The 27,882-nt window shown below is 43.6% G+C and overlaps 1 protein-coding gene across 1 annotated transcript; it reads right to left on the minus strand.

Moving 5' to 3' along the window:
• Positions 1 to 4,988: 4,988 nt before the first annotated feature.
• On the minus strand, positions 4,989 to 18,803 carry RCN1 (reticulocalbin 1). Its single transcript, XM_037839176.1, has 6 exons — positions 18,299 to 18,803; positions 13,541 to 13,734; positions 12,345 to 12,523; positions 10,577 to 10,637; positions 7,698 to 7,897; positions 4,989 to 6,139 (listed from the first exon to the last, which is right to left on the minus strand). The coding sequence occupies exons 1-6, from the start codon at positions 18,547 to 18,549 to the stop codon at positions 6,032 to 6,034; spliced, it is 993 nt and encodes a 330-aa protein (XP_037695104.1). The 5' UTR covers positions 18,550 to 18,803; the 3' UTR covers positions 4,989 to 6,031.
• Between the last annotated feature and the right edge of the window lie 9,079 nt (positions 18,804 to 27,882).

The following is a 27,882-nucleotide window of genomic DNA, read 5'->3' on the forward strand; positions in this document are numbered from 1 at the left end:
TTTGCCATTAAGTCTTTTCTGTTTCACCTGGTAATAGATTGATTTTGAGGTTTTACGTCATGCCGTAATTCCAGAACTTAGAAAGACTATTAATAAGGAGCTTAGTGTTTGCAGGCATTGATTAACCCAACCTCTGGCATTCACCCTGTTCAGGAAGGTCAACAGGGAGAAATCCCTTTATTTGTATGTCATTTTTGAGTTCTTGCGGTTCTTATGCATGCATTATCTAACCTAATCTTCGTAACTACCCTGGGAGGTAAGTATTGTCGTCGTCATCATCGTCATCGTCATCATCATCATGCATGGTCAGTACAGGCCCTTAAGGAGAAGGTGGCCTGCCTAATATCACAGAACTCCTAAGTGGCAGAACTAGAACTCAAATCCAGCCAGGTCTTTGTAGCAATGTCTTTCCCGCCATCAACTCTGCAACTCATCTCAGGGGTCCTGAATTTTCAAACTATCTGTGTTTTACACCAATTTTTTTTTTTTTAATGTGATGGCAATAGTAGAGGTTTCACCAATAGGCTCTAAAATTGGAGGCAGAGTAGTGGGGTGATTAAGAGGGTAGATTCCACCATTAGAAAGACCTGGATTTGCATCCTGGATTTGATGATTCTCAGAAGGGGAACCCCAGGTCTCAGTTCTCCCAGGATAGTGCTGGTTTTCAGGATGGTGGCTGGCCTGCCCTTATGGGTCCAGGGTAGGAGTACAAATGGAGATCCGTGGGCCACTCTTGCATTTTACTTCCTACCAACGTGTGTGTGTGTGTGTGTGTGTGTGTGTGTGTGTGTGTGAGTGTGTTGATATTCCAGTGTGTGTTCAGCTTCTCCTTGACCACCTATTGGGCCTAGGGGTGCACACTCATGGCTTTACCTACCCTTTGGAAGATGCACCTGGGGAATAGGCCCACATAGGCAGAGGCTTGGGGTCACTGGGGAAGGGAATTCTGGGGTCCTCCAGGAACTTGTTCTAGAAGGAGATGCACTAGTTCTGAATGCACAGAACCCTTTAGCTCATGAAATCCTCAGCCCAGGAGGAGAAGCAGAGGCAGAGGAGGAGTAGAGTGGGTCTTTCTAAATGCTAATGTGTGCAGGGCAGGTTGCCCTGGACCTGGGGAGGTATTGATTAACTGGTTAACTTTTACTGGCAAAGGTGTTCTGGCCTAAGCAATCACACAGTCATCTAATTCATGAGTTGTGTGACCTTGGGTATTAGTTATCCTCTTAGTTCCCTTACCTGAAAAATGGGGTTAAGCACAGTGCTGTTCACGAGGGTTTTCCACATACTCTCTCTGAGCAACAGCAGGATTGCACTTCCCTGCCCCATGAAGTTGGCTGGAGCCATATGGTTTGCTTTGATCAAAGTGAGCCTGAAGGGCACAAGGCAATACTGATTGCCTGTGCTTGACTCTCCAGTACATGTGGGTGCACATGGAGATGCGCTGCTGAGCTACCCCACTGCTGAGCCTGTGTATTAGTTAGGGTTCTTCAGGGAAACAGAATCAACAAGAGACATCTATAAATATAAGATTTTATAAAAGTTTCTCATGCAACTGTGGGTATGCACAAGTCCAAATTATGTAGGGCAGGCAGCAAACTGGCAACTCCGGTGAAGATGCTTGATGAACTCCTCAGGCAGTGAACTGGCAACTTTGATGAACTCCTCAGGAAATGCTTCGCTGGTTAGCCAAAGAAGAAGCGAAGGTCCTCTGTCTGTCTGGCTGAAAAGTCTTCGACCAATTGGATTAAATCCAGCTGATTGAATTCTCTCGTTGTGGAAGACATGCCCTTCATTGATGTAATCAGTCACAGCAGCAACCAATTGACTGATGATTTAATACACCAGCCATCTGGTTTATTAACCAGTCACAAGTGTCCTTGCAGTAACGATTAGGCCAGTGCTTGCTTGACCAGACAACTGGACACCATCACCTGGCCAAGTTAACACATGAACCTAACCATCACAGCCTGGAACAACAGCGGACTTTGCAAAAGCAAAAAATTAAACCACTGTTGCTTCAAACAACTGCGATGTTATGGTTGTTCATTATGGCAGCATAAACCAACTCATCCTCTTTGTTAGAAGTACCAACCCCACAGAGTTGTTGTAAGGGTTAAATGAGAAATGTGTTTAAAGTACTTGGCATGGTGCCTGGTACAACACCTATTAGTATTTAACCTCAGAGAAATGAAATGCTTATATGCACCCACTACACAAACCTATTCCAAGTTAGGAAAATAATCCATCCATTATTTATTTATTTTGCATGTGTTTCTGTGGGGAATTGTAAACTGTTTGATAATTATTATTTTATATGAGAAAAATAGAAGTATTTAAAGCACAGGGGATGGTGAGATGCATGGAATGTACATAGTGTGTCCTCAGACCTAAGGGTTGACCTGAATTGAAAGTCGGATGGATTCTTTGGAAACTGCCCTAAGGTCATGTAAATCTCATGAGTCTAAGTACCGATGATGCAATCTTTCCACTGCTCAAATTTTTAATGCTTAAATGTGAGCCAAAGCAGTGAACGTTACGGCACTTGTTGGTTTTCAGTGGGAAGTTCTAGCTCTGTAAACTTGTTTTAAGACTTCAGAGAGTCAAATCCCAATTACATGTTTCTGGAGAAGCCAAGATTTTATTATAAAGGTGGCAAAATAAATCTAGAGAGACTTAAAACAAAAAAATCCAATCAGCCATTCACTGCTTCACTCCACAAGATGTTTTAGCTGAGCTGTTAACAAACAGCCACGTAACTCCCCGTTTGCTGGGCATTTCTGAGTGCATGTGACTCATACATTTGTTAACAAGGGAACAGCTACCAGAGCCCAAGCAGGTGAAGAAAACCTTCAGGTATTGCAGGTTTTCTAACTACATTTTTGTTACACTCGAATTCATCATGAAAACACACAGTAAGAGACAGAGGTACAAAGTGTGTTCTCATGTTTTGCTTGGACAGATTGTGGCTCCTAGCAATTAATGCTTTCAGTCACATTAAGCGCATAAATAATGTTTTGTGACATTACAGTATTTCCCATTACAGATCAATTTTGTTGCATTTGTTCATAATCAGACTTGAAATGTTACCTAGAAACAAAATATGTTTTCCTTGAAACAGTCAGGCCCTATTAGAAATACAAGGCTTTACAAATCATCATGTTAGCAGTTATGTCCCCTAGCTAAGATTTTCTTTCCTTAAATAGTGTTAAATTCAACCCCAGAAGCTCTAGTTTCTTTGAGGGTTACTCTTTTTATGTGCACTGACTTGAAAGGAAAAACTTAGTGTTCAAAATATATTTAACATTTTACTGTGTGCAACTTAATAAATCAGCCAGTGCTCCCTTTTTGGGGAAAAATAATCTAGTACCTTTAAAAAGTATTAGGCTTATAATTAGGTCACACACTATTATTTTCTCTAACTCTTCTCTTTTCTCTCTGTCTGCCCTCATCCCCTGCCCTCTCTCTAAGACATAGGTTTCCATTGCTTATAAAAGGTCGGTCCATTTCTAAGTAAGAGAAGTTCTCATTTCCTCACCACATAATCATATGCTGTCAATGTACAAAGAAATAAAGAGAACATATATCAGATTCAGGTATTTTGAGCAATAAAACTTAGTGCTAAACGGCAGAGACATTGAAGACAGGAACATCTGGATTGAGTTCTAGCCCCACTATTTAATTACTGTGGAATTTAGGGCAAATTACTCAATTTGCCATACAGCAAATTTTAGCTATTTTTATATTTTTTTTTACAGAATGTTTTTCCCCTGAGGAATATTCCCTTTGGTTCAAGCTATCAACCTTGCATTCGCTCAGCAATTACTTACTAAGTACTTACAAGCTGGATTCTGCTGTTGTATGTTCTGGGAAATAGGCCAGACTCCTGCTCTCACGGAGCTTATGTTCTAGCAGGAGACAAGCAGGATACGAACAAGATGATGTTAAATGGTGTAGTAAGTTGAATAATGGCTCCTGAAAGCATATGTCCACATCCTAAGCCCCAGAACCTGAGACCCTGACAGGTATTCTGAGCATTCTAGTAATTGGATTAAACAAACAAACAAAACCCAGGAACTTCATAATCTTACTCATAGAATGAAGGATCTCCAGATGAGATCAACCTGGATTATGTGGTGGGTCTGAAATCCCATGACAAGTGTCCTTATAAGAGACACAGGGGAGACCCAGAGAAGGCTCTGTGAAGATGGAGGTAGAGATGGGGTGAGGCAGCCACAAGCCAAGGAGCCTGAAGCCACAAGAAGCACAAAGAGGCAAGGAAGGACTCTCCCCTAGATTCTGTAGAGGAAGCCTGGCCCTTGACTTCAGACCTCTAGCTTCCAGAACCAAGAGAGAATAAAGTTCTGTTATTGTAAGCCACCCAGTTTGCAGGTATTTGTGTGGCAGCCCTATGAAACTAATACAAATGGTGCCATGTGCCAATAAGAAAATGAAACAGCAAGATGAGGTAGTGTCTCAGTGGGGTCCGGGAGGCTTCACTGAGGGGGCACTGGGGTTACCCAAGGATGTGGAAGATGGGTATTCTGAATCCGAGGCCACTGTAAGCACCAAGGGCCCAACCTAGGAATGAACTTGGTTGTTCCAGCACTGGAAAGACAGTGGGGCTGGAACATGGGAGGTGACAGGGAGAGTTGCGAGGAGACAATGCTGATGAGGCAGGTAGGGGCCAGACCTTGTAGGGCCTCGTAGGCCGTGGTAAGAAGTCTGGATTTTCTCTCAACTGAAACTTGTCTCAAAAAGGTCTTACAGTTCACATGACCTGCTGATTGCTAACTAGCTGCAAGAAGGAAGGATAGTTATGTATTTATTAAATTAGCAAATATGGGTATATTCTGAACATTCTAGTAATTGAATTTTTATAAAAAACAGAACCTTTATAATCTTATATAATCTCATCTTGATGTGTAATTCTGCATGAATAATGGTATCACAGATAGTATATGTGAAGTCAAACACCACAGGACACAGGAGAAAATCCTCAGTGGGATCCTTTATTTCATTCACTTCCTTACAAGGTGGAATTTCAAACTGTCAAAGTTGCTTCAACAAGTTCAATGTCCTGGAACATCACCTTGACCTTATTCCATGGTGAAAGCAGTCCTGGGGGCAGGTCCAGGGGTTGTGGGATCACTGGGACCGGGTGGGACATGTTCCAGCACCCCACCAGACTCTGTTTCCATAGGATCCCACAGCCTCATTCCATTAGATGACCAGCAAGGAAAAGGACTGTATTCACTCCTTCAAAGATCAGACCTACCTCATTTTCATGTCCAGAACATTTTCTTAAGTATATTTAAAGTGTTTACTATTTTCCTCTGGTTCTTCAAATGTCTGACATTCATCTTTTCCCTCCCTAAAATTTCTTTCTTATTCACATTATCTTTCTTGATTGTTTCTTATTGTAAAAAAACAGAGGTGTGGATTTATTGTGCATATGAGCAGGTCTGTACAGAAAAACGCACAGAGGTTTTATATTCCATTTGCAGAAATAGCTCAGAGTACAAAGTCAAGAAGGAAGAATTTGAAATATTGGACTTGCTCTGAAATAACTCTACCTAGATTAAACCACCACAGCTTAACCAGAATTTTCCCGCACTATTTAACAGAGGCCAATGTAAAAATATTCAGTTGAAATACATAGGAGTCACTCCCTATATTGCCCCCACCCCCCACCCCCCGGCAAACCACCTAAGTTCTAAATAACAGGGCTTTTTCAAGTTTTATTTCCCTTGAGTTTAAACTTAATGGGGAAAAAAAATTAAAAAGTCATGTTTTAGCAATGTATCCTCATTGAGAATTTACCAAGATTTTAATGTGTTTTGAGAGAAATCTTACTGAAAGAATAGTGATGACTATTTTTCAGTAAACATGGAGTGGAAAGCAACTTTTACCCCAATCTGAGGTAATAAAACTGCTTTTTTGGGGACACAACTAGTGTAAATTAGACAAGTGCAGCAACCAACCAAGATGATAATGAAGTCTACAACACTCTGCCTTGTTATGGTGAGTGTGCTCAAAGTTCATCATGATTTTTTGTGAGATCTTCTCCGTAATTGGTAGCTTGGCTTCCAACAAACATGTTCCAATTCTCCAATATCTCCTCTTTAGTTAGCTTTTCATCCTGTAAGAGAGAGGACAGGGATCTGTAACAGAAGCTCTTGTAACTCTGAATAATAATAGTTCAGTATAAAGTTCCTGTTATTTCACTGACTTGCACTGTTGTTAGCACTACATTTAATAATTAAGAGACTGCTGGGTACCTCCTCCATCTACCATTATCTGCACTGCAAAACCCCAAACTGGAACAGCCTCCTGCTATAAAAGCTGTACTAAAATACATCAGCTAAGTCATTGAATAATTTAGAAACTACAATCCGTTTATGTCAAAAAGCAGTGCTAGTACATGGGACATGACTCCCCGGAGTGTAAGTCTCCCTGGCAATGAGGGACATGACTCCAGGGATGAGCCAGGCCCTGGCATCATGGGATTAAGGAAGGCTTCTTGACCAAAAGGGGAAAGATAAATGAAACAAAAAAGTTTCAGTGGCTGAGAAATCTGAGTCAAGAGATCATCTGTACGTTGTTATTATGCATTATATAGATATTCCTTTTTAGTTTCCAGTGTATTAGAATAGCTAGAAGGAAATATCTGAATCTGTTGAATGCTAATCCAGCAGACTTGATTCTTGATGATAACTGTATAACTATATCACTTTTATTATGTGACCATGTTATAGTGAAAACCTGGTGACTGACACTCCCTTTACCCAGTATATGGGAATATAAGTAGTAAAATAATGACTATATATATATATATATATTAGAGAAGGGATAAGGGGTATGAGATGGCTTGGGTGTTCTTTTTTATTTTTTTAATTTTTAATATTTAAAAATTTTTTTTCTTTATTTTGGAGTAATGAAAATGTTCTAAAATTGATTGTGGTGATGAATGCACAACTATATGATGATACTATGTGCCACTGATTGTATACTTTGGATGGATTATATGGTATGTGGGTGTATCTCAATAAAATTGCTTAAAACAAAACGTACTAGTAGCAACAAAAAATGGCTTTTGGGATTGAGCAAAAAAAAAAAGCAGTGCCGGCATTCCCACAACAGGCCTTTGTGGCCTAAGTGGATAACCTATCTCTCTAGAATTTGGAGTGGTGATCAAAGTATCAAAGTGGGAATAGGCAGGTCTTCTTTTTAAATTTTTGGATACATGTCAACAGACATCAAAGTGCTGGGCATCAGAGCCAGAAGTCTGAGTTTGCCTGAGGATGTCCTGGGCTTTTCTGCCTGAAATTCCATGTGCCTGCACATCGCAGATGTTTGCTAACTATCCACTCCCTCAACAAATGGGTGAATAAGCTTGTCGTAGGGCAGTGCAGGTTAGATGTCTTAAATCCATGTCCTGCCCACATCAAACAAAGTTACTGGTTCTGCAGTCTTAAGAGATGTGGCCTGCAGTAAACTATCCAGGAAAATCTGGGCCTAATGAGCTCATATGGTTTATCATATTGGCTCAAGTTTACAGGTCACTCCTGTAGGGCAAGAATGAGACAAGTCAATAAGTACACGGTCAGGTGGGCCACGCTATCGCCAAGGAAGCAAACAGAGCCAATCTTAGGTAAACTGGCTCCCTTCAGCGGACATTCCAGAAGAACGCCCAGTACCTTGTTTTGGTCCGACTCGTACACCAAGTGCCTGGCCTCAGCCTGTGCGTGGTCATAATCCTGAGGGAGGATCCAGTGGCGAATCTCCTCTTTGTCCAGCTTCCCGTCCTTATTCAGATCCCGGAATTCACTAAACTGCTCCCGTTCTGACAAAACCCAGTCTGGCTCAGGGCCATTCTCCTCATGGGAAAACATATCCGCTGGAAGAGAAGGCAGTTCTCCAGTTACAAAGATCAGTGGGAGGATAAAAGCCAGAGATAACTTGACCTCCTGGGCTTGGGGAAAGGTGATGACCAATCAAGAGACCTAACCCAAAGAGCTGGGGGGAAGCTTCTCAAGGGAAATAATGTAATAATTCATCCGCTGGGAAGGCTGGTTGGTGAAATAGAAGGAACTGCACTTAGGAGCCAGCGGATGAATCCTTCCCCTTGACTTTAGTTCAGTGGCAGTGATTAAGTTACTTAGTTCAGTGATTGTGACTTGTTTCCTCTTCTGTAAAATGGAGATAATTTATAAATCACTATGGGTTACTATGAAGATCAAATGTGAAAGCAAAGGAAAAAACTAATTCTAATGACCAACAGCAAGCCTTTCTATGGTGCAGACACTGCACAAAGTATTTCTTTACAAATGCATTTCTTCATTTGATTTTCACAACATCCCTAAGAAGTAGGTTCTATTATTGCCCCCATTTTATAGATGAAGACACAACACTGAGGCACAGACTTGCCTAAGGACCCATAACTAAGCTATTATGAGCTTCAGCCTGCAGAAGGCATGGACATTACTTCCAACCCACAGTCTTAACCACTGTGTTTGTTACTATTGTTTACATCATTTCCAGTGAACTTTCAGGTATTTCATTTTGTTTGATCCTTATAACAACCCTATAAGATGGATCAACCCATTTTACAAAATGAGAAAGAAAGGAAAAAGAAGGCAAAGTCTATCCACTGTGCTTTGTCACTAGGTCTTCTTGGAAAAGAGAGATATACTATTGGCAGTTTTTCTTTAATAGGAGCACAGCTTGGAAATGTTGGGAGGCAGAGGGAGTAAGAAGTGAATGAAGAAAAAGGAGAGGCAGTACCTTTGGTTCAACCATGGGGTTCAGCCACAGGGTACACCTGCACCTGACACTTGTACAATGCTTTGCAGTCTGAGTAAGGGCTGTTGCAGGGATTAGCTAATTTGAGCTTCATCCAATCCTGCAAAGATAGGTGCTATTTGCCCCCATTTCTCAGATGAGGAAACTGAGGCTTAAAGAGACCCTCTCCCAGGACTGCATGGCTGGTAAATGGAGAAGCCAGCACTCCTAATTCCAGTGCCCTTCCTTGTCTACCACTCCACCACCAGTTTTTCACCAGTCCTCATCCAAGGAGAATTCCCCATAAATGGAAAGTCACTTGCAGTCTCTCCAACTGCAAATAATTCCTCATTTATACCTTCAAGTGCAATGCCTCTCTGCTCGGTGTGAAGAATGGAATGTTTCTTTTAGGCAAAGCCACTCAAAGAGATTTGCCCCTGATTTTGCACCATTTCAAAGCAGAGTTCAGGAGGGTCGGGAAGAGTGTATACTTTTAATTAAGAGCACTACGTTGTTTGCTTTAAACAGTCAGGTTTTTTCGTCCGTCTGATTCCATCACACTGTCAAGGCGAGATGTCCAAGGCTCTGGGGGATTCTCTCACATGTACCCCCACAAGAGCAAGGCTCTCGCTAGGGCTCTGACAAGGTGGCTGTCAGTGTTTGCTATTCTACAAAGGCAGTGCCACCAAGATGACTTTCATTACCGTGGAGACAGCTTCCTATCTGTTGTCACAGCACACAGGGAACAGCGTTCAGTTCTTAGGATCGAAAATAATTTCTAGTGATTAGAGGAAACTTTGCTCTTCATGATTGAAGGTGCTTGTTCCCGTGTATGGATGGTAAAATAATACAGCCACAGAAACAGAGACTGATGGTGTCTCAAGCTCTGGTTTTACATGTACAGGTAATTAACTATCTCAGATATGTATACAAAAATTACATCTATCCCATCCCTCATTCATAGACCAAGACCCAAATCCAATGATTTCCCAACTTTTACTTTAGGAAGATTTGGGAGGGGCTGTCGTAAAAGGCAGCCTACATTTGGAGCCATGTGGCAGCAACTGCAGCAGCTGATGAGGATCAAATGGAAAGTTCCAGTATGCTTGGAGGGAATAACAATGGTAGGTTCTGACTTAAGTGCGTTAATTTGAGTATCACTCAGCTGGTGCTCACCGGTCACTGCTTAAGTGGAGACCTTCAGAACAAAACACCAAGTACAGTAATCCAACCAAAGGATCCAAAAACCAGAGTCACAAAATGGCTATATTAAAGGACATCTGTTCACCTTGCAAATGCATTTATCTAAGAAGGAATTTTTTTCTGCAGAGAGTTCCACTGGGGCAAGGAAACAGTTCTGTTGATCTTAGTGGCATCTACTCAGAGCTTCTAGGCACTGCTGAGTCACAGTCAGATTTTAGTCTTTCCCTGAGACTGTTTGCTTCAGTTTTAGTGTAAACCTACTGGATCTCCAATCCCATTTCACAAAGGCAAAACCGAGCGGTGTGATGAAGGGCACCCATCAGAGTTGTGGGGCCAACTGCTGGCCAGCCTGGTGGTAAGGCCAGCTTTTTCATCTCTTCTCCAGGGAATAAGGTCTAATAATGCCTCCCTGATACTGCACTGCTAGGGCTGGCCTGACAAATCAGGCTGGAAGTCTCTGCTCACTGGAAGTCATAGGAGTGAGACCTACAGCTGTTGCTAAAAGAGTCATCTGGGGAAAGAAGCTAGACATGTGGGTGGAGGAATGTCACCCAGTTGGGGCAGCTGAGCGGAACTCCAGGCCAGTACTCACCAATATACTCATCCTGATCCACGAACCCATCCCCATTCTTGTCGATGTCCTCCAGAGTTTCCTAGAAAGGAAAGGGGAAAACTGAATGTAAGATGACCACATGCTCTCTAACTGAATCTGAAAATTTTAGCCATTCTCTTCCTTTATTCAGCTTTACAGATGAATGCTGGATGACTTCTGACTTGTCTCTTTACCTCCCTGGGCATCAGTTTCTTATCTGTAAAAACCAGCCAGTGGTTTCTGTCTCCATTCCCCTACACCACAACTTTTACAGAAGAACCCTCTTTTCAAATGAAAATGTATCCAAGAGCCCAGAGCTGCTCTGATTTGTTATCAGGAGCAGACTGTCTTCACCGTCTGGTCAAAACAACCTCTGGGTACCTGCGAGGAACCCAGTTGAGAACCATTAGACTAGATGATCACAAAAATCTATTCCAGTGCTAACACACTGGGACTATGAACATTGAGTTGATGTCAGAAAAATATGAAACAGTGGACAATTGAAAAATAAAGGTGCATCCAACTTTTCAAGGTATTATGTATTTAGTACATTTAACTTCTTAATTGGGTTTTTGCTAGGGTCAAAAATTAAATGGGTTTACTGCTCATTGTCTCAGCAACTCAAAGGCAAACTTTGGTCAAAGAAAATAGCCAAATCAAGAGCAGTGGCTGATCCAGAAGGAACCTAATCAACTTGCATTTAATTCCCTATCATCATCCCCCTCTGCCAAATTAGCTGTCACTAAATGAATGTTGGGGTGGGTGGGTGGTAAGCAGAAATTACTTAAAGATCATGCTGGTCATGTGGAGGGAGCATGAGGCAAGAGTGGACCTATCCACCAACCAAGTAACTAAAATAGTCTAGAGCTGACTATAAACAAAAGCCTCAGCCACCTGTTTCCCAGCTTCAGAACAGTTGAAACTAGCCTGAGCTATGTGCCCAGGAAACAGGTGACGGCATTTATTTTATTGCCATGAAAAATGAAGACATTTAGGACCTAATGAGATGGTGTGGAAGACAACTCCACCGAGAGGCCTTACAAGCAGTGCCATCCTGCAAAGCCTAGAGTCTGATCCATTCACCCTCCAAAAACCCAGCCCTACAGGCAGCATCCTTTCCAAATTTAGTATTTTACTTCATGTTTCATTATTCTTTTAACTACCCGATGTGTTCCACTTCAGAGTCTTTTTCTAGTTTCCTCAAAGCTGAAGAAAGGGACAGAGACTAACTAGTTGTCACTAAATCCACTTGCTCTTCCTGGGCACATAGCTAAAGTGTTATTTCCCAGCCTCTTCACATGTAGGTAGAACCAGTGGAAAGTAAATGGAAGGGATGTGCCATTTCCTGGCCACAGTGGTTGAGACAGGTCATGCCTTCTCCTCATTCCCTCTCCTTCCCTTTGTCTGCCAGCTGGTTGTTGCCAGGGTGACCTTGAAGCCACAAGATGGCAGAGCACAAGATGCAAGGCGCCTCATATGATCTAGTACTTGGAGAACTGATTGGGAACATCTGCACTGGATTTGATATAAACATGAAATAAGCTTTTATGTGTTAAATGACTAAGGTCAGGGGCTACTTGTTACAGCAGCTTGCTGGCCCTGACCAACTGACTGGACAAACCAATATTCCAATGCATTCCACTTCCGAGTCCTTCTCCAATGCCCCTCAGGCTGAGAAAGGTTCTCCCTTTAGAAGAAGGGACAAGATTTTAGTAACTAACATTTAGTGTAGTTTTCTCTCTCAGCCCAATCTCTTCATTTATCTTACCAAAACCACAATTTCCTTCATATACTCAAATTCCTCGGGGTGCAGAAAGGCTGTGAACTCTTCCCGTGTGGCTGTCTGGTCACCATTGATGTCTGCAGTCTTGAACCTTCTCTCGTCACGTGGCAGCATTTTTTTGAAGGTGTGATGTTCTGAAGTATCAAGCAACTCTTCGGGGTTTCCTGCAGGATGCAAACAGAAAAGTTTAAACCATGCTGCTAAGGAAGGCATTTCATTTCAAATCACTCATCCTTCATGCACAAATGGTAGACATGGGACAGAAGGCCCATTCCCTCACCTGCCGAGTTTTTTTCAGCATTTTTTTTCAGAATGCCTCTAGCATCTGTCTTTTCATGGCACCCACAATACAGGCTCTAATAGCTTATTAGAGGCATTCTAGCAAGTGGTTAAGAGCACAGATTTTAGATGATACTAATGTCATACTTCTCTTTCCAGAACTCTGCTTTAATCATGTCATTTTTTAGTCCAGAACATACAGAGGCTCCTTGGTACCCATGACATCTTGTCTAAATGCCTCTGCCTGGCTTTCAAGATCTCCCTTAATCTGGGCATGTATGTGTGTGTGTGTGTCTTCAGTTCTCTTCAGGCCTTTCTCCTCATTGTCTATTATGCACCCAGCAGGTTTACACCCTGTGCCTTTGCACCATCCTCTTCCATCTTTCCCCCCCATCTAGTTTGTCTTTATTCACACTTGCGTGTTACTAAATGCACTGCTGTACCCAGCTCCTCCAATTGGTCCACTTTCCCCACCTGTCTCTACCTCTCCAAATATAAATCCATTCTTCAAAGCCCATCTCCCAAGACACCCTCCTCCAGGAAGCCTTCCCTGACTGCTCCACTCCCCACCTTTGGTTCTTGCTATCTGAAATTCGGCAGCATTTTGAAACTGTACCACACAAATGTTTCCTTTCTGCTTTGTTCTGTGTGAGCATGACTCGGAGATGGTAAACTCAGTGAGAGCAGCAGTCAGGTAGGTCTAGAGCATCTTTTATTAGTCCCTAGAACCCATTCCACCTCCTATCTAGGATTTTACTCAGAGTAAGCAACTTGCTACATTTTTAGTAAATAGAGGAGAACGTGACACAAGCAGGTTCTACTTAGGAGGTTGTGACAGGTCTCTTGCAAGAAGCTTGTTATCAGGGCCCCAGCTGTGTAACCTCTCCTGCATCCCCTCTTACCTAAATAGTAACCATAGGTGGCTTGCTTGTATTCTTCCCAGGAAATTTTATCATCTTTGTCCCGATCATAATCCTTCCACACTTTAGCAACATTATCATAGATGTATCTTTTCTGTACCCGTTTGATCCAAGTTTTCAGCTCCTCAGTGGTGACAAAGCCATCTCCATCACCGTCGATTCTATCGACAATCTTCCTGTAGTAAAAAGACCACAAGGCTATCATCCTGGTCCAAAAAAGATCAGAATCTAAAATGCATAAACAATTAAAACAGAATCAGTTATTTGATGACACTGGAAAGGATCTTAAATTTATCCCATCCAAGGATGATATGCCTTTTTCCTAACCAGTGCCAATGGCAGACACTGCTAATGAATCATGCCCCTCTATCCTAATAAATCTACATGTGGCCTCAGAGTTCTTTTTTTTTTAAATTCAGTTTTATTGAGATATATTCACATACCATAGAATCATCCATGGTGTACAATCAACTGTTCACAGTACCATCATATAGCTGTGCAATCATCACCCCAATCTATTTTTGAACATTTTCCTTATATTAGAATCAGAATAAGAATAAAAATTAAAAGTAAAAAAGAACACCCAAATCATCCCCCCCATCCCACCCTATTTTTCATTTAGTTTTTGTCCCCAATTTTTCTACGTATCCATCCATACACTGGATAAAGAGAGTGTGATCCACAAGGTTTTCACAATCACACTGTCACCCCTTGTAAGCTACATTGTTATACAATCATCTTCAAGAGTCAAGGCTACTGGGGTGGAGTTTGATAGTTTTAGGTATTTACTTCTAGCTATTCCAATACATTAAAATCTAAAATGTGTTATCTATATAGTGTGTAAGAATGCCCACCAGAGTGACCTCTTGACTCCATTTGAAATCTCAGAGTCCTTCTTAACACATACTCTGAAGACAACCGTGACAGTTTGATTAGATTTGATATATAGGATGAAACCTACTAGCTCTCACTAATGTAATCCAACTCCCTCATTTCATTGTCAAGGAAACTGAGGTCCAGAAGGTCCCAAGTTAGGGACACCATCCTTTCAGGGAACTTCAAAGACACCCACAAGCTACTTCCAGTATTTTAAAAAGTTTCACTCAAGTAGTCCATTGACCTGTGATGAGGTAAAACTTCCCTACTGTGAACAGAAGCTCTGACTGGCAGTTAATCTTTGATTAATTAAAAGTGGGAAAATTAATTCATTAATACTTAAAGAAATGCAGTTAGTCAGATGGATGAAATCTCCTACACTTTTCTTGCAGGGAGGGGCGGGGTGAATAATCTAAGTCCTCCTTGTTGGAAAATAGGTTGGGACCCACTGCCCCACGTACTGCTTCCTTCAGTCTTCTCAGTCTGCTCCATGAACCTGGGGAGTCCTTTCTCAGGAAGCTGTAAATATTGCTAACAGCTATAAAGTGTCCCTTCATTTATGATTTTAACAGATCACAAATCTAAAAGATCAAACCTCAGGCATCTTCACACTTATCTCCTGGAAATCACAGCCCAACACTGCAGCATTCTTTCAACAAGCCACCTACTGTGTGCCAGGCACTGCTCCAATCCTGGGGACACAGCAGTGATCATGCACATTAGTTATCCAAAGGCAACTCAGGAACAAAATCTCACACCAGCAAAGACCTAACAATGTCAGAATGTACAACCCTCATTTATGCAAAGAATGGCATCTAACCTATTCCAAACAAACATCCAAGACAGCTCAGCCTGACACATAGTAGGGGCTTAATAAATCTTTGTTGGATGAATAAATAAGAGCTTAACCTTTCTCTTTAAAAAAATCTTTGGCGTGTGCTATTGGGAAAGGCTGTTGTGAAGTAGATAGAGCCCAAGGATATAACTTGGACACCCAAATCCTAGAACTGGCTCTAGTTCTTATTGTCTGTGTGACCTTGGGTGAGTGACTTGACCTCTCTGAGCCTCAGTTTTCCCCTCTGTAGATTGGAACTAGAAACACCTCCTTCACAAGGAATGTTGTGAGGAATAAAGGAGAGAATATGTGTGCATTTCCTCAGTAAAGATGGGTAATCTACCTCAGGGGTGGGAAGAAAATTCAACAAACATCAGCAGGTAACAGAAATAAGCAGACAGAGCTTATGGAAAATCGGAGCTCCCCTGCCCCTAACAAGGCAGCCCCACTCCACATCAGACAATGACTGCCACGTGGGAATCCAGGCCCAGAGGTGTCAAGAGAAACCAGAAACTGGGCTCTGTATGTGAAATCACCCAAATTTTAAAATGTCAACAAGTGATTCACATTTTTTTGAAGACTCTCTGTGGCATGTTTGTGGCCATATGTGTCCTGTGGATCCCCATATTGCAACCCTCTGGCCTAGGTGTCTTGAGGGGCCCTTAGAGCTCATCTGGCCCTATGGTCAGGTGGTGGTGACAAAGTTGCCCAGACCCATTTGGCTCCTCCCCTCTGAAGGCTAGATTTGGAGAGGACCATTGCAAGAGGAGCTGGGGATAGAGAGGAGGCTTCTTGTGCTCAGCTGGGTTGAAAACTGGACCCATCATCCACCCCCAACCCCACCACCCATTCTCCCTCCAGCCTGGATTTCCCTCACAGGTGTGTGATGCATCTGCTACCCATGGGTGGCTCAGGCCAGAGACCCGGATGTCATCCCCGATTCCTCCCTCCCTCCTCTCCCGCATGTTAAGTCAAGAGCAGGAGCTGCCAGTTCCACCTCGTGCATGTCCCTGAATCCATCCTCTCCTCGCCATCCGGACAGGCCGGCCTCATCACCTCTCCCCAGCCCTGCCTCAGTTATGTCCTGTGCCCTACTGCCAGAGTCTGACTTTCCCAAAAAGTTTTTAGGATGATCACATTTCAACCACGTACAGGTACTTCCTCCCTTGGTTATGTCTCCACTCCCTCCTCCCATTTCTTCTTCCCTGTCCCTTTACTGTCCCCAAACCCTCATCCCTCAGAACAGGTTTGAAAACGTTTATAAACGGGCTGTCTTAGGGAATGCCTTTCCCTGCTTGTACATCTGGCAACCTGCATCATCGCTCAAGCTCTGAAAATATGTCACCCCCAAACCCTAACCACCCCTCTCTCCACCCTAAAGCCTTGGGGCTCCTTCTCCCAGATGTGCTCAGAGTACCCTGACATGCCACCACTACAGAGGTTATGTGCCGTGTCTGTGTACATGTTTGGCTCCTCTGCATTCAACTATAAACACTTTGAGGCCTAGGGCATTAAGTTTCATCCTTGTACCTGCCAGGTACACAGTGCCTGGCACACAGTAGCCATTCAAATGTTTGCTGCATGAGATAAATGAAAGAAGTTAAAGAGCTCATACAAGGATCAAACTCTGACCTACCCCATTAGCCCTTGCTTTCACCACTAGGCATACCATTCTGAGGAAGACATTATATTGGAAGCTGTAAGAACACAAACTAGAGTTCCCTACTCCAAATTCCAAAATCTCTCCCGGGCCTCTTTTCCAGTGACAATGCTGCAAAATGGCTGCCACTCAGGCCTCCAGAATAAATCAGTCTCCAAGTGCCATAAAGCATTACAACAGACCGAACTCATCAATGGCACCCCTTGTTAAGTCCCAAACTAGAAGAGAAAGTACTTCTCTGCAAAATAAAAGGTGATTGTTTGAGGGTGACTTTGAAGTTCAAAGATCTTTCTATCACAGTCAGGCAGATGGTGCACCTGCACAATAGGTATAATTTAGCCTCATATCCTAACCTAGCACAATGGCCTTTGGTAGCTTCTATCAGCAAGGGGATGGCTGGGTTTTTTAATGAACCAGGACATGAGAATCCCACATTAACCAGGCTTGCTGGGGGCCTGGTGCCCAGTGGGCAGAGCTGCTTGTAGGCTCCACAGTCCAGCCTCCAGCTGGGACCAGGCTGGCTGCTGATCTCTCTGTGGAAGCGTTTCCAGATAACTTCCCACAAATGTCTGCGTATCTCCCCAGGGAGACCTTGGGAGGCTGAAATGCACCAAAGTTTTGTTTCCCAGGTTCGGTTCCTGCCCAACTGCCTTCAACAGTGAAATTCACAATCCACCACCAAGTCACCCTCCAGTTTTCTGCCCCCAACAATTAGTTGCCAAAGAACTGACTGCCTCTACAGACATCTGCAGGAACAGGAACTAGGGGTCCAGTGTCCATTCCTGCCCCACCTCCCATAACCATCCCTCTTTTTAACAATCGGATTTTTATATCCCTAGGCCACATTTACTGGGTGATTAGACCAAAGTCAGGAGCACCCCAGAGCCAGCCCAGAGACAGGCCAGGAATCAAGCCGGGCCTGTATCCTTTTATGTCCATCCTTGAAATCTTCTTAGCAGTGTCTCAAAGACCCCTCCTTCTGCGAGAATGTAGAGAGAAACTACAAGGGTGGGGAAGAACTCATGTCACAGAAAGGACGCTCTGGACAAACTCTTCTCTTGTGCACTCTCTCTCCTCCTCTCTGATGCAACCAAGGGGAGGGGTGGGCCCTCATCGCCCTGGCTCCCGCGGCTGCTGCCACGTTCTCGCTTCCCCGCGGGAGCCACCCCAGCCGGGACGTTGCAGTGTCCCCCAAGCTGGGGTCCCGGCGCCCGCGGGCAACTTTGCACGAACGCCGCCGCCGAGCCCAGCTGGCCCCAGCCCTCGGATCCACTTTCGCTTTGCCGCGCGCGTCCCGCGTGGCCCTTTCCCGAGTGGCCCCAGCGAGCACCTGCACCGTCCCCAAGCGCGGCCCGGACCGCGGCCTCACCCCAGCCTCTCCTTGCTCTCCTCCGGGGTGAGCTGATCGAAAGTCTTGGAGTCCTCCTTGCCCAGGAAGGCCTCGTGGTCGTACTGGAAGCTCTGGTTGTCCTCGGGCGGCCGCTCGCCCAGCTCGGAGTCGGGCCGCACCACGCGCTCCTTGCGCACGGTGGGCTTGGCCCGCAGCGCCCAGGGTGCCAGCGCCAGCAGCAGCCCCAGGGCGAGCCCCAGGCGGCGGCCGCGGCCACCGCGAGCCATCATCCAGAGGAGAGGGCGGCCCGGAGGGAGGCCCCGTGCGAGCGACGCGAGCCGCGGTGCTAGACTAGGGGCTCGGAGAGCGGCAGCGACCCGCCTGGGGCTGGGGCTGGGGCCGGTGCGGGGGGAGGGGAGGGCCCTGCGCCGCAGCCAGTGCCCGCCCCGTGCCAGAGCCGAGGGGCGCGCCCCGACCTCGGGCGGGGAAGCTTCGGGCAGCCCCCACTCACGCGCCCATTGGCCCTCCCGGCCGCGGGGGAGGGAGGCCGGGGCGGCCCAGCCACGTCGCCTGCCGGGGTGGTGGGCGCGGGGCTCGGGTTTCGCTTCGGGCCCCTCCCCGCGATCTCGTCGCGAGGGGCGGGCCCAGGAGAACTGGGCTGGGGACTGGAGGGCTCAGAAGGAGACTGGGAAGAAGTTCCTTTTCAAGCAACAGATGTTCTGGATAAAACGCCCTCTCTCTTCTTCCAGTTCCAGAGAGCTGAAAGGAGGGAGGCGCTGCCCCTCCTCAACTTCTAACCGGGAGCCTTGGATCTCACCCCAGACCCCGCCTCAAGATACACTGTTAAACCAAATTCAACTCCATTTACCAAAATTTGGAGTGCGGTTACAAACACAAGAGACTGGAAGGAGACCAGGGTGGGCAAAGCTCCCCAGAAACGGGGGTCGCAAACTCAAATGTGGAGAAGGCCAGGCAGGTAACTTCAGTATGACAATAGGGAACTGAAGAATTGTGGACCGCCTCAAGGGGCACGTCTAAATGGAGCAATGCCTGAGTTCTCCAGCCCAGAGGTGCCAGAAGGAATGCTGGCCCCATGCAGGCAGATAGTCCCATTTCTCAAATCATGATTCCAGATTTTTATGTTTTGATTTCTAAATGTCAGCCACTCATTTTACAAAAGCATTATATGACTCAAGCAAATCTTGTTTATATACTGGGTCTGGAGTAATGCTACCAATATAGAGAAGCTCTATCCCATAGAATTTCTGCGCTAATGGCAATGTTCTATTATCTGTCTTGTCCAATAGGTAGCCATTAGCTACGGGAGGCAGTTGAGCACTTGACATGTAGCTAGTGTAACCGAGGTACTGAAAATTTAAATTTGTCTAACTTAAAATAGCCACATATGGTTAGTGGCTACATGTTGGACAAAGCACCAGACTGGATGCTGAGGTTACAGTGGAGAATGAGACCCTCATGGCTCTGCGGAGCTATAATGTATGTGAACAGATCACTCATTTATTCAGTAAACTGCATGCCTGCTAAATATGAAGACTGTGCTAGGTGCTGGTTTACTGAGTATTCATGGGTTGCAAATCAGCATGACAAGGGTTCAGGGAGGAAGGCATTCAGTACTACAAGGGTACATCAGAGGGACAGGATCAGACTTGGGGATTGGCAAGGGGATCCTGGAAGAGGGAACATCTAAACTGAGACTGAATGTGAGTAGGCTAAGCCAGACAGCAGGGAGTGTGGGTGGGTGAGAGGAGGATAAGGTCCTGTGTGAACTAACAGAAAGCAGTGGATTTTGGAGTTATGTCCTTGCAGCCCTGGATATCCCCACGGGCTGGTAGGGAGACCTCAGGATCCATTCCTTGGAGCCTGACATCACCTGAGCTGACCTTGCATAGCACATGAAGTGTTGTACCTTGAGACATGTCCCCTATTGCCAGTCTAGCAGCTTGAATTTCTAGCAATAGAGAGGCATTACTTTGGTTGTGTAAAAGTTCCCTGTTAAAATGCAAGTTCCCTGAAGTAGGTGGGTTAGTACTTTCTGTGCTCATCTGGCAAGTAGGATGTGAATTGTTGAGTGAGGGGTGGGAAGGGAAGAGTTGGAAGACGCACAGGAAAGAAATCAGGGCTAGAAAAAGAGGAAGAGAATTAGGAAGGGGGGTGGGGGGGGGAGTGGAAGGAGACTGGAGACAGTTTTTGCTTACTTCACAACTTTTGCCACAGGCAGAAGGGATTGGGTCCTTGGGATTGATCCAGACTCTTAGGAACGAGGACAGCACATCTTTTGCCCTTGCTCTAGTTGTCTCCCTGCCAGACCCTGCTGATTGCCAACAGTGGATTGTTCCAGAGGCAGCCTTGCCTCCCGTGGGAATTACCGGTAAATTCCAGCCCTGCTGTGAATCCGGAAGAGTTTACATAATTTCCCCTGGGCTTGCCTATACTCTCTTCCTTTATATTTTCAGTCTCCTACCCCATCATGAGAATTCAACAAGCCCTTCTCAACCAAAGGTCAGGTGTGGTGATGATACAAAATAATCAAGGTAAAGCACTGTCTAACTGTTTTCTTTCTTTTTAAAAATTGCTTTTCATTCTTCCCCATGTGCATGCATGGGGAGACTGGTTAACTAGCTTGTCTTAGATTAACATCCATTCTTGATGAAGCAAAAGAATCAGAAGTGAGACAGGTGAAATTTAGCAGAGGGTAGAACCTGTGGAAAGGAAAAGAAAGTTTCAAATAGATGTGTTTATCAAATTGGAAACATCTGGCTGCAGGTAACATTATCAACTAAAACAAAAATCCAACCAGAAGTTACTTGAACAAACACACACAAAAAACTTTATTATTTCATGGATCAAGAAGTCTGGAGTTAGGTCAGTTTCAGATTGGTTAATTTAGTGGCTTGATGATATCATCAAGGAACTAGTCCGTCCCCACCCGCCAAAGACAGGAAAAAAAGGACTGTTTCCTTCCTTTATCAGAAAGAAAACCTTCCCCAGCAGACTTCCTCTCACATCTCCTTGGCTAACATAGTATCATGTACTTATACCTGATCCAGTGACAGAAAACAGGAATGGGATTTCCACGGCCTATTTAGACCAATCGAGATTCACTGCCTGGGGCAGGAAGAGACACACCATCTTCTGAAGCACATGACCACGTGAAACCTGAACACAATCAAGGTTCTCTCAGCAAGGAAGAAAAAGGACAATGCTATGCCAGACCTAGGGAATCATAATTAACCACTTTCAGGTGAAAAAAAAAAAAAAGAAAGAAAGCATGTTGAGCATCTCTACCTCCTACTTCTTCACCATTCAAAATTCAAAAATACACACATTCTTCAAGGATCAACTAAAGTGCCACCTTTTCCTTGAATTCTTCCCTAGAATTAATTGCTTCTTCCTCAATATGCCCAGAGCTTTTGTATCTTAAAAAAGACACTCTTGATATTAATGAATTTGCCTTAATCTTTCCTAGTTCTGAATTCTTTGAGAGACAGGATCACATCTGATTCATACTCATGTTTATAGATCCAGAGGCCAGCACACTCATTGCCTTGATCATAATAGTTTTTCCCCGTAAGATGGAAGTGCTGTGAGACCAGGAACAATATCTATCTGGTTCATTACTATATAGCCGGCACCTAGTGTAATGCCTGGCTCATTGTAGGCGTCCAAAGATATTTTTAGTGAATAATAAAATTAAAATAGCCACCAACTTCTGCTTCTGGCTAGTGTGGAGTAATAGGGACAGATTTACCCTCCCATTTGAAACAAACAAAAAAAATGAAACCATAGTTTTTAAGACACTGGGAACCAGGCAATTAAGGACAGGGATCCCTGATAGATGCAAAATAAAGGTAAGTGCTGAAGTTGCCCCATTTTACTGCCATGAGAGTTTCCAAGCCACAGTGAAGGAGGGGGAACGAATATGGAGCCTGGCAGACTCCCTGAGTTGGAGAAATAGAGTTGAGCATCCAGAGACACCAACTCTGCCAGAGTTCATAGGACAGAATACCAGGGAGGAGTTAGCTGCACAGAGGGAGAACCCTGGAGGTCTGCAGGGGCTTCTTTGAGTATTCAGCCCAGTACTGATCAGTGTGTGCATATGAAGCTGGGGAAAGAACTATCTGAAAGGATTAGAAAGAACTGTGCCTGTTCTCACCACTCAAAATGGAAAAACTCGTAATTCATGAGGCGCTGGGTAGAGCACTCAGTAAAGCCTTGCCTCAGTGGTGTGGAATAAATATTATAGACTGAGCACTACTTCAGAACTCCCTAACAAAACATAAAAGCAAGATCCAAAAAGATCAAACTTTTTCCAAGTAATTTAGCTGCATTCCAGAACAAAGCTAAAAAAAATTTTATGAAAATACAAAAATATCCAGCACAAAATAAGGTAAAATTCACAATTTTTAACATTCAATCAAAGACACCAAGAGGCAAGAAAGTACAACCCATTATGAAGAGAACAAGCAATCAATCAAAACCAACCCAGAACTGATCCAGATGTTATAACTAACAAAGAAGAGCAGTAAAAATTATTATAATTGTATTCCATATGTTTAAAAAGTTGAGCAAAGCAGAAGTCTAAGGGTTAAAAAAAAGATATCTGATATGAAAAGTACACTAGGGGATTAACAGCAGATTAGACATTGCAAATGAAAAGATTAATGAACTTGAAGGCATAGCAATAGAAATTATCCAAAATTAAACATAGAAAAATGAATTTAAAAATGAGAAGAGCATTAGTGATCTCTGGGACAAGTTCAAATGGCCTAGTATATAGGTAAATTTAGTCCCAGAAGTGGGGTAGGAGGCAGAAAAAATATTTGAAGAAATAATGGCCAAACATTTCCCAGACTTGATTAAAACTATAAACTTAAGGTCTAAGAATCTCAATAAGCCCCAAACATAAGAAACATGAATAAAACTCCATGAAAGCACTTCATGGTCATATTGCTTAAAAACAGTGATGAAGAGAATACCTCTATAGCAGACAGAGAACAAAGACATGCTGCATACAGACAAACAAAAATAAGGACAACATCAGATTTCTTTTTGGAAATAGCACAAGTGAGAAGGCAATGGAGAACTGGTGGGGGAAAAGCTCCTATCAATGTAGAATTCTATATCCAGAAAAAATATCTTTCAAAATAAAAGGTGGGAATGAAACTTCTGGAATGACAGAAGTCTGCTATCCATTTCTGCTTCACAGAAAAGCAAGAAAAACTGATGAAAAATTAAGGTTTAAAATGCTGAGGGTTCTTATTTGGAATGACAGAAATGTTTTGGTAATGTTTGGTGGTGCTGGTAACACAATACTGTGAACATAATTAACAGCACTGAAATATGTGTCTGAATGTGGTTACAAGGGGAAATGTTAGATTGTATATATGGTAACAATAAAATTTAAAGAAAAAATTCATGGAACTGTATGACACAAACCAGTGAACTCTAAGTTAAACCATGTGCTATAGCTAACAAATGTGCTATACCAATGCAAAGTGTTAATAATAAGGTGGTATTAACCTGTGGGTGGGAAGCCTATATTTTATGCATGATTGTTCCATAAACTCACTACTTCTCTAATAAAGAAAACAAAACAAAACAAAACAAAAAACCCACAAATATTTAAATCCTCTGGTGATGGTTCTAACGGCATATAACAAATGAAGAATAATTTATTCAAGAAAATCTACCTCAGATATAGCACACCAAGAATAATGGGGCCCCAGTTGCCCTCACTCCATCTCATTTGTAAGGTGGAGGTTCCGTGCTGGGAGAGGCAAGCTGAGATCAGAGGCTACTGTCCCTGACCAGTACTAATATCCTGCTCCTAAAGCAGAGGTGCCACTCAGAGAGAAACATGTCATTGTCACTGCCCCCAGCTCCAGAAATGTGGCTCAGAGATTTTACCCAGTGGGAGAGGAAGGCCATAAAATAGAGAACTCTGCAGCTCTCCTCAAAGGAACTGACTTTATTTGAGGCAGAATGTGGGAAAGTTCAATCCCAAGGCACTCTTAAAAACAATGGAGATTTTGGTGGAAAGCAACTAAGAGAACACTGGTAGCTTCATGAGAGATACGAGCTAAGCCAGCTAGTTTACCAGAGAGAACCTCAGAAAGAGACAACTAAGAAGAGCCCTCCTGGGGTCAGGACAAACTTCAGACACTGACCTTAAAAAATTACCTCTGCAAAGGAGTCTGAATTTAAGGACCAGACTGTGAAGCAATTTATACCCCAGAAAATTGTCTAAAACAATAAAGCAATTAAAATTAGTGGAGTCTAACAGCTGGGTGTGATCAGGGAAAGAGACAGTCAAAGTGAGGTCTGCTAAAACTAGTGTCAGTCCAGGATGATGACGTTCTTGTTCAAGGATGCACCTTCTGAGGAGCAATATCAGAACCTTCACAATGTAGAGGAAATAAACTTCACTAAAATAGTCTAGCAGGTTACTAAACAAATAAACAAGCAAACAACAATAATAAGCCCTGGGGGCAGGGGAGGGGTTAGAGACTAGTATTCAGAGTAGCTATGATGTATTATCTAAAGTATCCAGTTTTCAACAAAAAAACTTATGAGACATGCAAAGAAATATGAAAATATGACCCATACCCAGGTAAAAAAGCAGGCAACAGAAATTGAATGTAAGAGGGGCAAGATGTCAGATTTAATAGAAAGATACTTCAAATTAGTCATTGTAAATATGCTTAAAGTATGAAAGGAAACCATCCTTAAAGAAGTAAAGGAAGGTATGATGACAATGTATCATCAAATAGAGAATATTAATAAAGAGGTAGAAATTATTTTAAAATAAAGAACCAAAGGAAGTTCTTCAGATGAAAAGTAAAATAACTAAATTAATAATTCACTAGAGGGTAACAATAATAGATTTGAACTAGAAGAATAAATAATTAGTGAAATTGAAGATAGATTATAGCAATTTTGTAATTCAAAGAACAGAGAGAAGAAAGAATGAATAAAAATGAATAGAACCAGAGGCGGGGCAAGATGGCAGACTGGTGAGCTGTATGTTTTAGTTACTCCTCCAGGAAAGTAGGTAGAAAGCCAGGAACTGCATGGACTGGACACCACAGAGCAATCTGATTTTGGGCATACTTCATACAACACTCATGAAAATGTTGAACTGCTGAGATCAGCAAAATCTGTAAGTTTTTGCGGCCAGGGGACCCGCGCCCCTCCCTGCCAGGCTCAGTCCCATGGGAGGAGGGGCTGTCAGCTCCGGGAAGGAGAAGGGAGAACTGCAGTGGCAGCCCTTATCGGAAACTCATTCTACTGATCCAAACTCCAACCATAGATAGACTGAGACCAGACACCAGAGAATCTGAGAGCAGCCAGCCCAGCAGAGAGGAGACAGGCATAGAAAAAAAAAAAAACAACACGAAAAACTCCAAAATAAAAGCAGAGGATTATTGGAGTTCTGGTGAACACAGAAAGGGGAAGGGCAGAGCTCAGGCCTTGAGGCGCATATGCAAATCCCGAAGAAAAGCTGATCTCTCTGCCCTGTGGACCTTTCCTTAATGGCCCTGGTTGCTTTGTCTATTAGCATTTCAATAACCCATTAGATCTCTGAGGAGGGCCCTTTTTTTTTTTTTTTAATCCTTTTTTCTTTTTCTAAAACAATTACTCTAAGAAGCCCAATACAGAAAGCTTCAAAGACTTGCAATTTGGGCACGTCAAGTCAAGAGCAGAACTAAGAGAGCTCTGAGACAAAAGGCAATAATCCAGTGGCTGAGAAAATTCACTAAACACCACAACTTCCCAAGAAAAGGGGGGTGTCCGCTCACAGCCACCATCCTGGTGGACAGAAAACATTCCTGCCCATCGCCAGCCCCATAGCCCAGAGCTGCCCCAGACAACCCAGTGTGACGGAAGTGCTTCAAATAACAGGCACACACCACAAAACTGGGCGTGGACATCAGCCTTCCCTGCAACCTCAGCTGATTGTCCCAGAGTTGGGAAGGTGGAGCAGCGTGAATTAACAAAGCCCCACTCAGCCATCATTTGAGCAGACTGGGAGCCTCCCTACACAGCCCAGCAGCCCAGAACTGCCCTGGGGGGACGGCACTCACCTGTGACATAGCACAGGCATCCCTCAACAGAGGACCCGGGGTGCACGGCCCGGAAGAGGGGCCCACTTGCAAGTCTCAGGAGCCATACGCCAATACCAAGGACTTGTGGGTCAGTGGCAGAGACAAACTGTGGCAGGACTGAACTGAAGGATTAGACTATTGCAGCAGCTTTAAAACTCTAGGATCATCAGGGAGATTTGATTGTTAGGGCCACCCCCCCTCCCCGACTGCCCAGAAACACGCCCCACATACAGGGCAGGCAACACCAACTACACACGCAACCTTGGTACACCAGTTGGGCCCCACAAGACTCACTCCCCCACTCACCAAAAAGGCTAAGCAGGGGAGAACTGGTTTGTGGAGAACAGGTGGCTCGTGGACGCCACCTGCTGGTTAGTTAGAGAAAGTGTACTCCACGAAGCTGTAGATCTGATAAATTAGAGATAAGGACTTCAATTGGTCTACAAACCCTAAAAGAACCCTATCAAGTTCAGCAAATGCCACGAGGCCAAAAACAACAGAAAATTATAAAGCATATGAAAAAACCAGACGATATGGATAACCCAAGCCCAAGCACCCAAATCAAAATACCGGAAGAGACACAGCACCTAGAGCAGCTACTCAAAGAACTAAAGATGAACAATGAGACCATAGTACGGGATATAAAGGAAATCAACAAGACTCTAGAAGAGCATAAAGGAGACATTGCAAGACTAAATAGAAAAATGGATGATCTTATGGAAATTAAAGAAACTGTTGACCAAATTAAAAAGACTCTGGACACTCATAGTACAAGACTAGAGGAAGTTGAACAATGAATCAGTGACCTGGAAGATGACAGAATGGAAAATGAAAGCATAAAAGAAAGAATGGGGAAAAAATTGAAAAAATCGAAATGGACCTCAGGGATATGAGAGATAATATGAAACGTCCAAATATAAGACTCATTGGTGTCCCAGAAGGGGAAGAAAAGGGTAAAGGTCTAGGAAGAGTATTCAAAGAAATTGTTGGGGAAAACTTCCCAAATCTTCTAAACAACATAAATACACAAATCATAAATGCTCAGTGAACTCCAAATAGAATAAATCCAAATAAACCCACTCCGAGACATATACTGATTACACTGTCAAACACAGAAGAGAAGGAGCAAGTTCTGAAAGCAGCAAGAGAAAAGCAATTCACCACATACAAAGGAAACAACATAAGACTAAGTAGTGACTACTCAGCAGCCACCATGGAGGCAAGAAGGCAGTGGCATGACATATTTAAAATACTGAGAGAGAAAAATTTCCAACCAAGAATACTTTATCCAGCAAAACTCTCCTTCAAATTTGAGGGAGAGCTTAAATTTTTCACAGACAAACAAATGCTGAGAGACTTTGCCAATAAAAGACCTGCCATACTTCAGATACTAAACGGAACCCTACCAACAGAGACACAAAGAAAGGAGAAAGAGATACAGAGGATTTTAACAGATATACATAGAACCTTACATCCCAAATTACCAGGACACTCATC

The sequence above is a fragment of the Choloepus didactylus genome, chromosome 6 (genome assembly GCF_015220235.1).
Source record: "Choloepus didactylus isolate mChoDid1 chromosome 6, mChoDid1.pri, whole genome shotgun sequence".
NCBI lineage: Eukaryota > Metazoa > Chordata > Mammalia > Pilosa > Megalonychidae > Choloepus > Choloepus didactylus.

Coding starts and splice junctions, on each gene's coding strand:
- RCN1 (XM_037839176.1), bottom strand. CDS start 18,549: ATGATGGCTCGCGGTGGCCGCGGCCGCCGCCTGGGGCTCGCCCTGGGG. Junction 13,735..18,298: donor GAGAGCAAGGAGAGGCTGGG/GTGAGGCCGCGG, acceptor TTTTTACTACAG/GAAGATTGTCGATAGAATCG. Junction 12,524..13,540: donor CACCTATGGTTACTATTTAG/GTAAGAGGGGAT, acceptor TGCATCCTGCAG/GAAACCCCGAAGAGTTGCTT.